Source organism: Carettochelys insculpta, chromosome 23 (assembly GCF_033958435.1).
Source record: "Carettochelys insculpta isolate YL-2023 chromosome 23, ASM3395843v1, whole genome shotgun sequence".
In the NCBI taxonomy this organism is placed as follows: Eukaryota; Metazoa; Chordata; order Testudines; family Carettochelyidae; genus Carettochelys; species Carettochelys insculpta.
Genome location: NC_134159.1, coordinates 4,052,013 through 4,067,753, shown reverse-complemented (window position 1 = coordinate 4,067,753; position 15,741 = coordinate 4,052,013). Strand labels below are relative to the sequence as shown.

General features: G+C 52.2%; 1 protein-coding gene across 1 annotated transcript in view; it reads left to right on the top strand.

Annotated features, from left to right (window-relative positions):
- VWA5B1 (von Willebrand factor A domain containing 5B1) overlaps nucleotides 1-15,741 on the top strand; it is a 57,000-nt gene that overhangs the window by 22,515 nt on the left and 18,744 nt on the right. Inside the window, exons 9-13 of the mRNA XM_074975743.1 lie at nucleotides 1,430-1,632; nucleotides 3,141-3,255; nucleotides 7,634-7,819; nucleotides 8,943-9,138; nucleotides 10,635-10,828. Of these exons, the coding sequence (XP_074831844.1) occupies nucleotides 1,430-1,632; nucleotides 3,141-3,255; nucleotides 7,634-7,819; nucleotides 8,943-9,138; nucleotides 10,635-10,828 (894 nt within the window). The remainder of the gene's footprint in view (nucleotides 1-1,429; nucleotides 1,633-3,140; nucleotides 3,256-7,633; nucleotides 7,820-8,942; nucleotides 9,139-10,634; nucleotides 10,829-15,741) is intronic.

Here is a 15,741-nt window from a genome sequence, read left to right as displayed (position 1 = left end):
TCAGGGAAATCCTGCAACCAATGCCAACCACACCCTGCCCTGAGATGGTCCGGTCCAGGTAGTGGATTGTGTGGCTCACTCTCTGCCGGCTTGGCCCCACTGTGTGAAACAGCTGCACACACCACTAGTCCAAACTCTTTGGTGCAGGTTGCCTCCTGTGGGCGCCATGCTGACCTTGGCAGGTATGAACAGAGGGGGGCCACTATCCTGGATCCATCCACATTGGATACAGGGGCCACTTACATGAGTCCCAAGTACTTACTCTGAGAGGACAGAACCACTGAGACACTGGGACCCCTGTTCTTTGGGCGGTGGCCTGAGTTTGGAGGTTTGGAGTTTCTACACATGTGTTTTAGGAACCCATCTTTCTTGGACATTCTGCACCAGCCATGCTGAGCTGCTCCTGAATGAGCTGAGCAGTCAGGTCCAAAGACAGTGAGGGCGAAGAGGAGGAGAGTAAAGCAGGCAACTGCCCAAGGGCCCGGTGATTCAAAAGGGTCTGGAGCTCCTAGCCACCGCTACAGTGACAGTGATGGTGGCCAGAGCCCTTGGCCTTTTAAATCACTGCTGGAGCCCTGGGCAGCACTAAGGGCTGGCTGGAGGGTGGCAGGGCATCGTGTGATCCAGGTGGCACTGAGGGCTGGCTATGCCCAGCCAGCTTTGCCCCTTCCACCCAAGGCCACACCCCTTCTACCCAAGGCCATACCTCTTCTGGGAATGTGGACCTGACCCCAACCTTGCCAGGGGTTCTTCAATTCACTTGCCCCCTCTATGATCAATGCCATGTGGAAGGGTTGAAATGATCAGAAACCCCATGAAACATAAAAGAGCTGAGCCAGCAGACTTCATCAAACCATCTGCCTTCTGCCTCAGGCACCTTACCTTTCCACCGAGCTGTCACTGTGCTCACTAGAAGAGAACCACATGTCCTCTTGCTGCCCAGATTATGGCAGGGTGGGAGGTTGCAAACTTTATATCATCAGACTTCGGCAAATGGGATCTAGCCTGTCCATAAGGAGGCTCCTGCCCGTGTTTTCTAGAGAGCTCCCTGTCTAAGGACAAACATCTGGGTTTACAAAACCATAGATGAGCTTTCACACAGAGTGAAACTACCTCCTTGCAGAGGACAGCAAACAACGCAAGCACCAACCCTATTTAAACCCCAATGAAAATCAAGCTTCCTTCCGTGAGGGGTGAACTTCAGCTAGGAAAATAGCTGCAGATACATTGGGTGCATGCCTTTTACAGAGGCAGTCAGGCTTGGTGGTTAGAGCAGGTGACCAGAAGTTGAGAAGTGGGCTGTATCCCCAGCTCTCCCATTGACTTGCTGTCATGCTCTCAGCAGCAGGGCTGGCCTTAGGATTTAGGGGGCCCTGTGCAGCACGAGTAAGCCAGTTCCAGCTAGTGGGATCTTCTGCCCTCTCTGCAGGAGAGCCTGGCTATTGCGTGCGAGAGCATCAAGAAGATCCGGGCTGATATGGGCGGCACCAACATCTTGTCTCCTTTAAAGTGGATCATCCGTCAGCCCATCCACAGGGGCCACCCGCGTCTGCTCTTCCTTCTGACCGACGGAGCTGTAAGCAACACTGGGAAGGTCATTGAGCTGCTGCGGAACCACTCCTTCTCCACCAGGTATGGCTAGCTCAGGGGTCCTATGGCAATCTGCTAAACACCCGCATTTAGGGGCCTCGGAGGGCAATGCTAGGAGCAGGCCTCTGTCTTACACTTCACGGTCATCCTGCACTCACAGTGAAAGGCAGAAGAGTAGATTGTAGTAGCAGGGATTGGAATGGATCCCAGAAATTCAGGTGCTGCTCTGGAAAGTCATCCAGGTAATCTGAGCCAGCAAATTTGGGCCGGCAGTTTCACTAGAGCAGCCTCTTGGCTGATGTTCGCTGCTCAGAGGCTCGACCCGAGGGCAGTGTTTGGTGCAGTCTATTAAACATCTGCTTCTGAGCCCGCCTGGGTCCAGGGTGGGACAGCCTAGAAATCAAATATTCTGAAAAGCAAACATGTTTAAAGCCTCTTAAAGGAAACACACAGTAATTATCTGACATCGTGAGCACTTATGGAACTTGGTGCCACAGTATCTGAGTCACATGTCCTGGGGTGGTTTTAGAAAGAGGATCAGGCATTCAATAAGGGGAGTTTAGGGCTGTGCTGCGATTCACAGCTGCTGTGGGACTTGGCTCCCTTGAGTCTGCATGAAAAGTGTATGTATCATCACCTAGCTTCCCAGGCTTGCTCCTGGCTCAGTGAGTATTGCAGGGAGCTAGAGTGGAAAGGGTCAGATGTGAATGGAGCCTGCACTGGATGTTAGTGTTGTCTTTCCTGGTGATTTCCTTGCATGGATCGGAAATGCAGTCAAGTAACTGCCCCTGTAAGATTACTAAGAGCTTTTCCACATGTAGAGTTGTCAGGAATAGTAAGTGCTTTTTCAGTTCCTATCCTACCTGCATCCCAATTAACTTCCAAGTGTAGACCACCCTGAATCCATTCGGAAGGGAAATAAGTAACACGCTCTGCAGTTCTGCTCACATGATAGAGCCACCCAGGCTTTCCCTGAGGTGAGGGCATCTGCCGGGAGCTAGGAAGGGATTCCTGCCCCCTGGGACACAGGATCGCAAAGTCAGCTGTGTTCTGGAGGGGTTTCTGCTGTCCCCTGAAACATCTGCCACTGGGTCCCCTCGGGGGCAGGATTAGCTGAAGCATGAGGATCTGCACCTTTGCCACAGGATGCTCAACAGAAGCCAGAGAAACAGAACAGAAATAAAAACCAGATCAGAAATTTCCCTCTCGTTCTCCAGGATTGGTGTGTTCATCTCATCCCTCTGCCCTCCCCTTCTGGGGAGCCAGTGGGACCTCTGGATCCCTCACTCAGGCAAAAGAAGGCTCTCCTCAGACTCGCAGCAGCAGCCCTAGTTGTCAGGCCCTGAGAGGTGATTGCTCAGGGTATTCCAGACAGGCTGAGCTCCCACAGATCCTGTCAAAGTCAGGGGGAGCTGGGGCTGCTCAGTGCAGTTACCTTGTCAAGCATTTGCGGGGGTTGGAGGACTGATCCTATACCTGGCCCCCTGCTTCACCCACCCCCACGCCCAGCTCCTTGCCCCAAACTGAATCCTGTCTCCATCTTCCCCCAGGTGCTACAGCTTTGGCATCGGGCAGAGTGCCTGCAGGAGGCTGGTGCGTGGGCTGGCTGCCGTGTCGAAGGGCAGCGCAGAATTCCTGGCAGAGGGTGAGCGGCTGCAGCCAAAGGTATTGTTACTGGACCCCTCCCCTCTGCCCACCACTGTGAGGGGTCAGAGCCTGGGTTGGGCTGGACAGGTGCCCCAAGGCCTGGAGGCTTCTCTGCAGAAGGGAGCTGGGGCAAGGGAGCAGCTGCTGTCCTTCTGCAGCGGGGCGGGTTTACTATTCACAGCCATGGCTATACCCACCTCTCCTGCTTTCCTCCTATCCCCCTGGATGCCAGCACTGCTAACACTGGAGGTCCTACACCCATCTCTCACCTACAGCACTGATATTCCAAATGGGGAGTTTGTGCTGAAATTGTGGGTGTGGGTGTTTGCAGGGAGGGCTGATTACTGCTTGTCTGAGCACTCCCGAGTTCACTGGGATCCAGTAGTGAAGCCCAGGCGAGAGGCAAGGGCATACTGAAACCCAAGCTGCTGCAGCATTGCTGCTCTGGCACCAGCGCTGGCTAGATTAAAGCTAGTTCAGATCTGTCTTGCACTGTAGTCATACCCTAAAACTGACGCGTTTTACCCTCTGGGACAGAGCGATCAGCTCCCCTGAGCACCTTTCATTGGGCTACTATGGTTCATGGAAGGCTGACTTGCCCTCTTTGGTGTGCACTAACATGACAGGCTCGCATTGTCTCAGCCCAGCCTCGCTCCAGGATCAGAGAGGCTGGCTGTAAGGGCTGTTTTAAGGGAAGGACCCGATCCTGTTCCCTCTTTAGTCTAGAAGACACTTTCCAAGACAGAAAAGCACAAGCATCTGTTATAAATTAAGCCCAAAGACAGGAAAGAGTGTTTATCCAGAGTCACGAGTACAGGCCTGTTTGTTATACCGGTGGTCATCAGCCGTCTGAGGCATCAATTAATGGTCCCATCAAACACACCTTGGTGTGTCTGACAAATCCTGTGCTATGGACATTGAGCCACACAGGGAGTTCAAAATCCCCTGTATTTAAATCTCTGTTTAACTTCTTTCCACACTCCGGAAACCAGTTCCTCTTAGGAAAACAGTGACGATTGGAGAGGTGCCCCAGCAATTTGCTGATAGCATACACATTGATGTGAGCTTGGATCTCCAGCTAGCATAAACTGGCCTAAGTTCATAACTTCTTAAATTCAAAAAGGATGCATACAAGAATTGGAAACGTGGACAGTTGACTAAGGAGGAGTATAAACATACGGCTGGAGAATGCCGGGCAGTAATCAGGAAAGCGAAAGCACAATTGGAACTGCAGCTGGCAAGGGATGTGAAGAGTAACAAGAAGGGTTTCTACAGGTGTGTGAACAATAAACAGCTTATCAGAGAAGGTGTGGGGCATTACTGCATGAGGGAGGTAACCTAGTGACAGATGATGCAGGAAAAGCTGAAGTACTCAATGCTTTTTTGCCTCAGTATTCACGGACAAGGTCAACTTCCACGACGGTCCTAGACAATGCTATATGGGAAGGTGGAGGGCAGCCATCTGTGGGGAAGGAACAAGTTCTGAGGTATCTAGAAAAACTAGATGTGCACAAGTCCATGGGTCTGGATTTAATGCACCCCAGGGTACTGAGGGAATTGGCAGAGGTCATTGCTGAACCTTTGGCCATTATCCTTGAAGACTCTTGGAGATCAGGGGAGATACCGGATGACTGGAAGAAGGCTAACATAGTGCCCATCTTTAAAAAAGGAAAGAAGGACAATCCAGGGAAGTATAAACACATCAGCCTTACCTCAATCCCTGGGAAAATAATGGAGGGAATCCTCAGGGAATCCGTTTTGGAGCACTTGGAAGAGGGGAAAGTGATCAAAAGTAGCCAACATGGATTCACCAGGGGCAAGTCCTGCCTGACCAACCTGATTAGCTTCTATGATGAGGTAACAGGCTCTGTGGACATGAGGAAGTCAGTGGATGTGATATACCTTGACTTCAGCAAAGCTTTTGCTGCGGTCTCCCACAACATTCTTGTCCATAAGTTAAGGAAATATGGATTGGATCCTTGGACTATAAGATGGATAGAAAGCTGGCTTGATGGTCAGGCACAACGGGTAGTGGTCAGTGCCTCAATATGTGGATGGCGGTCTGTTTTAAGCAGAGTGCCGCAAGGCTCGGTTCTGGGGCCGGTGTTATTCAACATCTTTATTAATTATCTGAATGAGGGACTGGATTGCACCCTCAGTAAGTTTGCGGATTACACAAAACTAGGGAAAGAGGTAGATTAGTTGGAGGGTAGAGAGAGAATTCAGAGGGACCTGGATAAATTGGAGGACTGGGCCAAAAGAAATCTGATGTGGTTCAATAAGGAGAAGTGTAGAGTCCTGCACCTGGGGCGGAAGAATCCCAAGCATTGTTACAGGCTGGGGACCGACTGTCTCAGCAGCAGTACGATGGAAAGGGACCTAGGGATTATGGTGGATGAAAGGCTGGATATAAGTAAACAGTGTGCCCTTGTAGCCAAGAGGGCTAACGGCATACTAGGGTGCATTAGGAGGAGCATTTCGAGCAGATCTAGAGAAGTAGTTATTCCTCCTTATTCGGCACTGGTGAGGCCACATCTGGAATATTGTGTCCAGTTTTGGGCCCCCCAGTATAAAAAGGATGTGGATTTGCTGGAGCAGGTTCAGTGAAGGGCAACAAAAATGATTAAGGGTCTGGAGCACAAGACCTATGAGGAGAGGCTGAGGGATTTGGGCTTGTTTAGTTTACAGAAGAGAAGACTTAGAGGTGATTTAATAGCAGCCTTCAACTTCCTGAAGGGGAGCTCTAAAAAGGAGGGTGAGAAACTGTTCTCAGTGGTGTCAGATGGCAGAACAAGGAGTAATGGTCTGAAGTTGAAGAGGGACAGCTGTAGGTTATATATTAGGAAAACCTCCTTCCCAGATGGGTGGTGAAGCACTGGAATGCGTTACCTAGAGAGGTGGTGGATTCTCCATCCCTTGAGGTTTTTAAGTCCCGGCTGGACAAGGTCCTGGCTGTGATGACTTAGTGGGGGTTAATCCTGCTTGAAGCAGGGGGCTGGACTAGATGACCCCCCTTCCAGCCCTGTGATTCTGTGAGGTCAGTGGGGGGTATGCAGATTTACCTAGAGCAATGCCACTTGTCCCCAGCTGGTCCCGTGCTGGGCTGCCGTTGGCCTCTGTGTGCACTAGAGAGAAGGGCTCTCTGTCCTCAGAAAGACTCAACGACATGAGTCACGTTGATTCGGCGCACAGAGCTCTCGCGGAGCCTGTGCCAGAGAGCTGTTTGGAAAGCCTCTGGGAATTCTCTCCAGAAACACAAGCGCCTCTCGCAGCTGGAAGATGGGGAAGGGAGTGTAGCGTTAGAGCAGGGCTGAGCAATCTCTTTACATCAGACTCCACTTTTCATCCCTGCAATTAGCAGCCCCTTGCCCCCCGAGCTGTCTAACGTAAGCCAACCGGGTGGGTGTTTTGATTGGGGTCATATGAAAAAATACAAACCGTTCAGCATGTGTAAGAAAATAAGTCTGTGGAATGTAAAAACTTTATGCATGGGGATATCAATGTGAACATACAGACATAACATTTTAACACATTTCAACGTTTTTAATTAGATGGATAAGCCTGGGACCGAACAGCTGATTGTGCTGTGCCCCTCTTATGATTTAACATGCCCACCCCGAGGGTGGTTGTGCCCCACTTTGTACATCCCGGAGTTAGCGCACACTCTGCACGATGTGTGTATTATTAAGGAATACACAGAACAGGGACCTGCCTGCCATCCTAATGCTTGGAGTATTACCTTGCAGCCCAGGCACCTGCTGAAATTCATGCACCGGATTTTCTGAAACTCCATCCAGGTTGGGCTCGTTGCCTCTGGCGCAGGCGGCTTGGCTGAAGTGCAGATCTCACGATGGGGACCCACCTGCATGCTGTGCCGAGGGGGTTGCAATGCTGGAGACAGAAGGCCTGTGGCCAGAGAGTTCCAAGGGAACCCAGGGCCATCAGCCCCAGTTGGGTGTCTCTCCTCCCTGCCCCCGGGCAGGAGGCGAGTTCTGCCCAAATCACCTCGTCGAATCAGCCAGATGTGCAAAGGGGGATTTTTTCCCACTTTCCCATAAGTGTCCTGTGTAAGATGCAGGCTGGAGACAGGAGCAGCTGGGCCATTGGCTTCTCACTGTGCACTCAGCCTGTTCTGGCAGGTAGGATCAAGACATCGCATTATGAGGGGCTCTGGGAGAGGGCAATAGGAGGCTGTGAAAGCCAGGTGGGAAGGTCTGTTTCCCTTCACTGTGTCTCACACACACCAGTATGTTCACACGCTGGTATGCTCACCCACACGTGCCTGCTGACATGCCCAGGCACCCTTGCGTGCCCATGCTCACCACACCCATTCACACTCATTCGCAACACCCTTGCTGGTTGTCCATCCGTGTGCGTCTGTGCTCTGTCCTGTCAGATGATCAAGTCTTTGAAGAAAGCCATGGCTCCTGTCCTGAGTGATGTAACCGTGGAGTGGGTCTTTCCAGAAACCACCGAGGTCTTGATCTCCCCAGTCAGTTCCAGCTGCCTCTTCCCCGGTGACCGGCTGGTTGGGTATGGCATTGTCTGCGACACCTCCCTGTACATCTCCAATCCCCGAGCTGTGAGTAGCCGCTCTCACACGGGCAGTGTGCGTGCAATGGAGCATGCGTCAGGCATGCCTGTGCATGTTTTCTTGTGTATCCGTGCTTGCTTTTCTGTGCAGGTGCATTGTGGGTGTATTGTGAATGTGCCTGGGGCATGGGCGTGTGCATGCCTGTGCACTGTGTGAGTGTGTAGGTGGGTGTGGGAGGGAGCTGGTGCCACACTCTCCCTTCCACCCAGGCATGGAGCTTGTCTCTCAGCCTTGGTCTGTGCTAGACCTTACAGTTGACTGCAGAAATGCTCCTGTCAACCTCCCTCAGAGAGGACAGACCTTACAGTCGACTGCAGAAATGCTCCCGTCAACCTCCCTCAGAGAGGACAGACCTTACAGTTGACTGCAGAAATGCTCCCGTCAACCTCCCTCAGAGAGGAAAGACCTTACAGTCGACTGCAGAAATGCTCCCGTCAACCTTCCTCAGTGAGGACAGACCTTACAGTCGACTGCAGATATGTTGATTCTAGCTACGCAATTGCCGCAGCTAGAGTTGCGTATCTGCAGTTGACTGTAAGGTCTAGTGTAGACCAAGCCTAAGAGAGCCTGATCAGCAGGAGCTCTGGATTGGTAGCCACATGCCATTGCAGGGCTGCTCCACCGAGGCCATGGTAGCCCTGACTTGAGTCTTTCCTGGGATGCGCTAGACACATACATGAAAAACTCTGCTCCCAGACAGGGTGTCTTGTGGAGGAGCTTGCCCCACTTCCATCCACTGGTCAGCTGGGCACTGCTGAGGGTTAGAGGATGGTGGGATGGCTGTTCGATCCCACTGTGCTTTGCTCCTCTCCTCTCCTTCACAAGTGTAGCACACATCGACAAGAGAGTCAGCAGGCTTGAAATCCACCAGCTGCAATCATCTGAGGCATACGGAAGTGAAGGGATGAAGTGTCAGGAGCAGTGAAGGAGGAAAGAAGGGACATGGATCTAAGGGAGCAGGGGCACTGGACACTGGGTAGCGGGTGGGGGGATAGCATCCAACTTGCTCCGACTGCTGATTCCGTGCACATCTTGAACCCTCTCCAGGCCTGGCAAGGCAGAATGCCTGCAGCAATCCTGTCCCATTGCTCTCTTCCCTTTTCCTCCCCAGGACAAGAGGCGACGCTACAGCATGATGCATTCCCAGGAGTCAGGCAGCTCCGTTTTCTTTCACTCCCAGGAAGAGGGACCTGGCTCAGACAGCTGGAGCTCTCCCAAGGACTTGGAGGGGGGGCTCCCTTCAGAGAAGACCCCTGATCTCCTTGTAGTTGGTGATGAACTGGGGAGAGAATCTGACACAGATCCTGGTCAGTTTCTTCTTGTGGTAAACCCCATGCCTCTGCCTGAGCATTGCCTTTAGGGGCTGTTTGTTGCTTTCAGATCACATCGCTGCGCTGTACCTCTGCAAAGTGCCAGGGGTCTTGGGAGAAGTGGCAACAAATCACGCAAGGCTCAGTGAATCCATGCAGCTTGGATGCTTTATCCAAACATGTCTGGGAATCGAACTGAGAACTCACTGAGACCAGGTTTCCCCCCAGAATTTGCAGCACATTCTAGGGCTTTGAGCTGGGATATTATTGCAGCGTTTTCACACCTCGTAGCCAAAGCCATTGGCAAGAAATGACCTCCGGGGCTTGTTGAGACCCCATGAAAGATTCAGATCAAGCCAAGTTCCAAGTCCAGGTGTATGAATTTACGGAACCCCTCCCCTTAGTAGGCAGCCGTAGTGGTGTATCCCTCTGAGGACATGCCAGGCCCTGTTTCTTCCACAAAGGGAGGGAGGGAGAGAGGTCAGATTAGGGGACTGGAAATCAGGACTTTGGTTTTCTATTCCCAGCTCTGCTACTGACTCAGCCTGTGACCTAGGGAAAGTCGCTTTACCTTTCCCTGCCTTATGTTCCCCATCAGAAGAATGGGGCAAATGATATTTAACTCCTTACTAAGCATGGAAGAGAAAAGAGAGGTGCAACTATCCTGCTAAGTAGTGGTTCCTGTGAACTGTGCGCTTGTGCGGCTACATGGGAGAGATTAAAATGCTGCCTGGCTGACTGGCAGAGTGCCCATAGATAGTGTTTTTGCTTCTCCTGGTACTGCACATTTGCACATGCCTCAGTGCACAAAAAAATGATTCTGCGCATGGCTGGAAAAGACTCGAGGGAACAGTGCTGGCCAGACATTCCTGTGACTTGCGGGACACTCCCTTCCCCGCACAAGTGCTAAAGTCACACTCAGCAGTTAGGAGAGAGGCCTCTGGGGCAGACGTAAAACTGAGATCCTGACCTCCTGGGCATGAAAGAGCCCCTGGTCCTTTTCCCCAGACTAAGGGTGCTAATCCTGTTGGCCCACTCAAATTCCAGCCGTGTTTTGTGTGCTATGACTGTGAGCCATCCCAGGAGGCGCTGCCTGCCCAGTCGTGGGGTCAGGGACCCTTCAGGACAAAAGGTGCTCTAGGAACCTCAGTCCAATTGGGGGCAGTCATGTATTGTAGCACAAAGCTTGGCCCCATCAGGGCCGGGAGCACCCATACATCTGAGCATGGGGAGGGTTCTTTTCCTTTGGGGCCTGAAAGGGCACATCTCCCCATTGTCCTTCCCCATCTCTGTTTTCTCTCTGTCCCATCCAAGGTCTCTCTTCCCAGCGGAGCCCAGGGTGATTTCTCTGTGGGCTCAGGGTCAGTGTGTGTGAGCAGGGCTCTCTGCCCTCTTGAGGAAGGGGCCTTCTGCTCTCTGCTGCCCAAGGCGGGATGTTAAAGGCCTGGCTGGCATTGTCTGGTCCCGCTGCTGATCAGCTCTTCTTTGAACAGGGCTGGACCTTAAAGCCTCCTGCAGGCGAAGAGTGTACAGCACCAATCAGATTGCCGACCATGAGCCTTTCAGGAAGGTGCCCACAGCCAGTGACCCAAGCGCAGCTCTGGGGAAGAATCCCCTTCGCAAAGCCCACCTGCAGGATCTGTGCCAGCTCAGCCCAGAGCCACAGCCGTGGCTAGCGGATTTCCAGGTAAGGGACAGGGCTAGGCCTGGACAGTGAGATATACCGGCTGGGCCTCACCTGAATCTCTCCACGCTGCTGCCCCTCTTATGCCAGCTCAGCCTCCCTGTGCTTGCGAAGTCGGAGCACTGCCCCAAGGTCCTGTTACATCCAGTGCAGAGCTCCTGCCCGTTGTGCTGTTTCCTTCCATTGGAGCCTGGAGCTCCAGCAGCTGCTGCGACTCCCCAGCCCATCTCCAATGGAGAAGCAGCAGAACAAGAGCCTTTCTTACCCTTCACACCCCCCACACCCAACGGAGCAGTCTTAATGCCACATCCATTCCCCTGGACACTCAGTCCTCATGGGTGTGGCCACATAGGGCTGGTTTTCAAAGGGACTCACCTTGGCTGGGCAGCAGGGGCCTGATCCTGGTCTTTGAGTTATCTGTGTGCTGGTGCATGGCGGGTGCTGAGTTCTCCTGAAAGCCCAGCTGTCAGCGTTACATGGGGGCTGCAAAATCTGAAAATCTGTCCCCAAGGTGTGAGGGCTGCACAGCTAAACATCTGGCCCTGGGCTCTTCAGCAAAGGGGGTCCACAGTGGAGGATTCCAGACCCAGGCCCGGTGGCTGCTTTGCAGGGTGCTCACTTGCCTTTCCAATGCAACAGCTTTGCTGACTCCTCCTCCCACCCATCTCTGGCGTGATCCCGCTCCCTTCAAACATTGCTCCCAGCACAATCTTTGGTGTGTAGGATGCTCTTCCAGTGCCTCCTCTCCTGAGGCGCTGTCTCCGAACCAGTAGCTAGAGTCACACCGTGGTCACCTGCCCACCTTGGGGTGCCCTCATCAGAGCAGATGGAGAACTTTTACTTAAAAACACACCCGAGGAACTATGCCCCAATGATAGGTGCAGAGCAGAGCAAGAGGAGGTGTAGATCAGGTGCAGAGCAGCAGGAAGCAAAGCTCCCAGATTCTAGGGGCTCCCATCTGGAGCACGCTCACCCTGCGCGTCTGTGGATGTGTGTGAGTTTTATACTGCCACGTGGTGCTAAGAAAAAAGAACGTTGCAGCCAGACATAAAGCCCAGCAGTTAGAAAGATCCTCTCCAGATCTCCAGCTGGGAAGCACGACAGCTCCACCACTTCTTTTCACAGCCGGGGCTCACGTGTTTTGTCAGCATTGCGACCGTCTCCTTCATCAGAGGGCCCTGAGCTTTGTTTTGTTGTTTGTTTGATCCTGGTTATATCTTTTCATTCTTCTTGGGTTCCTATTTCACTCGAGTTTGGCCACATGAGATAAAACCCAGCAATGTCTGTGTGCCTCACAGCAGCACACAAAGTTAGTCGTGATGCAGAACCCCTGTTAATATAAGAATGGGTCTAAGGCAATGAATGGTAGGGCACAAAAAGAGCTGGAGAGAAAATCTGTATCAAGCAAGTTGCTGGACAGTTTTTGCTGTAATTTACAGCTTCTTTCTTTCTATGTGGACACAAAGGGCTACATCATCCCACTCCCCAGAATTAGCCCCAGGATGAGTTAGTGTTAAGGTCCCTGTAATTGTAATCATGTTCACACCTTAACAGCCTTGTTCATCCCCTTGTGGTACTCCATTGGCCACAGAGATTCACGTGTGCCTGAATTCCACCCAGAGCACCTGCAGTGGGGGACACACGTGGCTTTTGTCACTGTTTTCCTTCCCCACCATCCTGGAGACAGCTGGAACTTAATTCAGCCCCTGGTGCAAGATAGAGCAGCCTCCAAGCTGCTCTTCCTGCTGCCAGCTGGAACAGCGTCTTAGGGCTTGTGTGACAGGGTTAAGCACAGAGCTCTATGCTCCAAGGATAGTGACTTTTGACAAGAGGAGACCAGGGATATTTTAGGAGTTCTGAGTGGGATGGGGCTGAGGTTCAGCCCACAAGAAGTCTGCTCAGCTCCCTGCTGAGGTCATTATACATGGAAATAAAGAGGTGGGATTCACTGAAAACCACCTCACTGACGGTGGGATTTCCGTGGTCTGCAGTGAATCAAAGGACGAGTTTCAGGCCAGGGTTTGGAATGGCTCCCTCTGGCCTTTGACGCGCCTGAGATGGGCTCCTTCGAAATCAGGACCCACAACGAGACAAGAGCAGTCGCAGCTGCCGCTGCCTCCTTGTTCCCATGGTAACCTTGAAGAGGGTAACGGAGGTCTTCAAAGTGTTTCTTATGTGCCACAGGTTACAGAGCTTGGCAGGGAGTAGGGCTGAGCAGATGGAGGGTGGGGAGGGCGGGGGAAGAGAGTGGAGAAACGGATGAGTACAATGCAGGGGAGAGGAATTATTCTGCTCCTAGAATCTGGGAGCTTTATCACCTGCTGCAAGGCTGCCCCTGCACCTGGTCACTGAGGCGTAGTCACCTGGGTGTGTTTTTAAATAAAAATTCTACGTCTGCTCTGATGAGGGTGCCCTAAGGTGGGCAGAACAATTGCCTCCGGGGTAGGTGAATGCTTTGGGTGCTCGGCTATGGAATGTCACTGTGACCAGATGTTTCTAAGGGATGCTTAATGACTGACCAGCCAGAGTGGATGCTTCTTCCTTCCCTCTGTGCTGCAGAGCTGGAGCCATCCCATGTCTTTGCCGCACTCTGTGTGAGCACAGGTAGGGGCAGCCAGGGAGAGAGGAATTAGGGTGCATAGAAGACAAGATGGGGCACAGCAGAATGCAGCAGAGTTCGGCTTGGCTTTAATGGCTGCCTTGTTTTGCTGCCTCTCTCACATTTGGAGGGCCACCTAGGGCTGTGGTTTGGAGGTGTGTGTCGGGGGAATCCTGACATTTTCAGACATGTGAAGGCAGAGTTCTCACCGTGCCCCTATCACAATTGGAAAGGAAAGGTCAGCAATTCCCTGCGGATGGTTTAAACTCTCAGGCACTTCCCTGATCCCTGAGGGAGAAGTTTCAGGAGGGGAAGAAGCAGGGTTCTTAATGGAGAAGGACAGCTGCAGCTGCCACAGAGAGATGTTTCCCTGAGCCCACATCAGGCATCTCCTTGGTTAGGTGCTACCTGCTGGAGAGAAGCATAAGTGCTGCTGCCTAAGTTTGGGTCTGCCCTAGAAAATTAAATCAGTTTAATATGTCACTCAGAGGTGTGCAAATTTCATGCACTGCCCACCCACCAATAGTGGCCACCAGTCTCCCAGGCCATGGAGTTAAGCCAGCATAACCTCCAGCATAGCCAGTTTTAGTGTAATTGCCCATAGGCAGACTCGAACCTGAGATCGCAGTGCAGGAGTCTCTATCGCTTGAGCTAAAGGCCAGCTGGCGCTCAGCGAAGGCTGTAGGGGAGACGCTGTCTTCCTCTGTGCAAGTGGTCTAGGTGCCACTGCATGAGAGACCCTGCTCTGTTCCAAAGCTCCTCAGCTGTGACCAAGTCTTGCCATTTGATTTGAAGGATGTGCCTCAGGCACCTGTTTATGAATGTCTTCAAATCACAAGCTACAGACACGTGTGAACAGGTGCCTGAGGCACATCCTTCCCATCAACTGGCAAGACTTGGTCACAACTGAGGAGCTTTGGAACAGACAGGGCAAGATGCTGAAATCAAGAGAAGAAAGTGGGGGTGGCTGGGCCACACTCTCAGCAAAACATCATCCAGCACAGTCCATCAAGCTCTCAAATGCAACCTGCAAGGAAAACGCAGAAGAGGAAGACCTGGGACAACATGGAGAAGATCTACTGAGACTGAAGGACAGCAACTGGGGTACGTCTGGGGTCAGCTAGAAGTTTTGTCTCGAGACAGAGTGAAGTGGAGGAGACTTGTAGATGACTCAGAGTACAAGGTTTTAAATGAAGTAAGTCAACTCCATAGCTGGGCCCCAGCCTAGCTCGTCCTTCTCTTAATTTCCGTGTGATGTAATTAGAAGAGCTGGGTTGATGAAAGTCACATTTATCCTTTCGCTCAGGAGTGCGCTGGGAGCCAGACTTACTGGATGACTCATTCCGTCCTTAAACCACACGCCCCAAGGGGTGTCTCCTGGAGAAAGCTGTAGGAGGCATGAACTTACCGCAAGGATGAGGTTATTTAGATGACTTGTCTGTGTCTCGAAGTACACTGAAGGAAGGTGAAGAAAGATTTGAAAGGGTGTTATACTGATGGGAAGCCTGTGGACCAAAGCTATCAATGGACAAAGCCTGTGAGCTCTCCCATTCTCCTGCCTTCAAGCACATGATAGAGGCATCTCTGCCCAGTGCTGTCACCCCAGCAGCCCCTCTGAGACCTGTTGAGTGATGACTGACATTCCGCCCATGCTCCCAAACCTTCTGGAGATGACTTAGTTCGGGTTGATCCTGCTTGGGGGAGCTGGCTGGACTCTATGACCCCTTGAGGTCCCTTCCAGCTCTGTGACTCTATGATTCTATGATTCCAGCCCCAGTGGAGATGCATCTGGGACATATACTGAGAAATAAACTCCAGTTGTCAGCCAGGGGGACTTTGGGGCAGGGGACAAGGAGAGCACCTTTGTCCAGGAAACATCTGCCATTTCACCCAGTAGCGTTTTGCATGCCTGGCAAGCCAATAAGAGAGCGGGATCGGGAAGGGGTCAAACACCAGTGGGCAGGGAGCAAGATTCCTGGTAAGCCAAGCACATGAGCAGCTGCTCAGGAGGGATTCCAATGCTTCCCAGCTGACCAGCAGAGCAGCCGCAGCCAGGTTGCTGTTTCTACGGGTGGTGCATGTCCGCACAGGCTTCAGTGTGCATAGAAAAATTTATTCAGCATCTGGATGGAAAAGATCAGAGAGAACTTTGTTAGGTGGTAGGATCTCCCCTCTCTGTCAGTCTGTCCATTCCCTAACTCTTTCCACCTGTCTCCCCACAGGCCCACCCCTCCAAAAATTGCTGTGCCCATATCTTTCCAAGAGAGGCCACACCTGCCACTGTACACCCCGACAATGTCCCCACTCTGACCTTTCC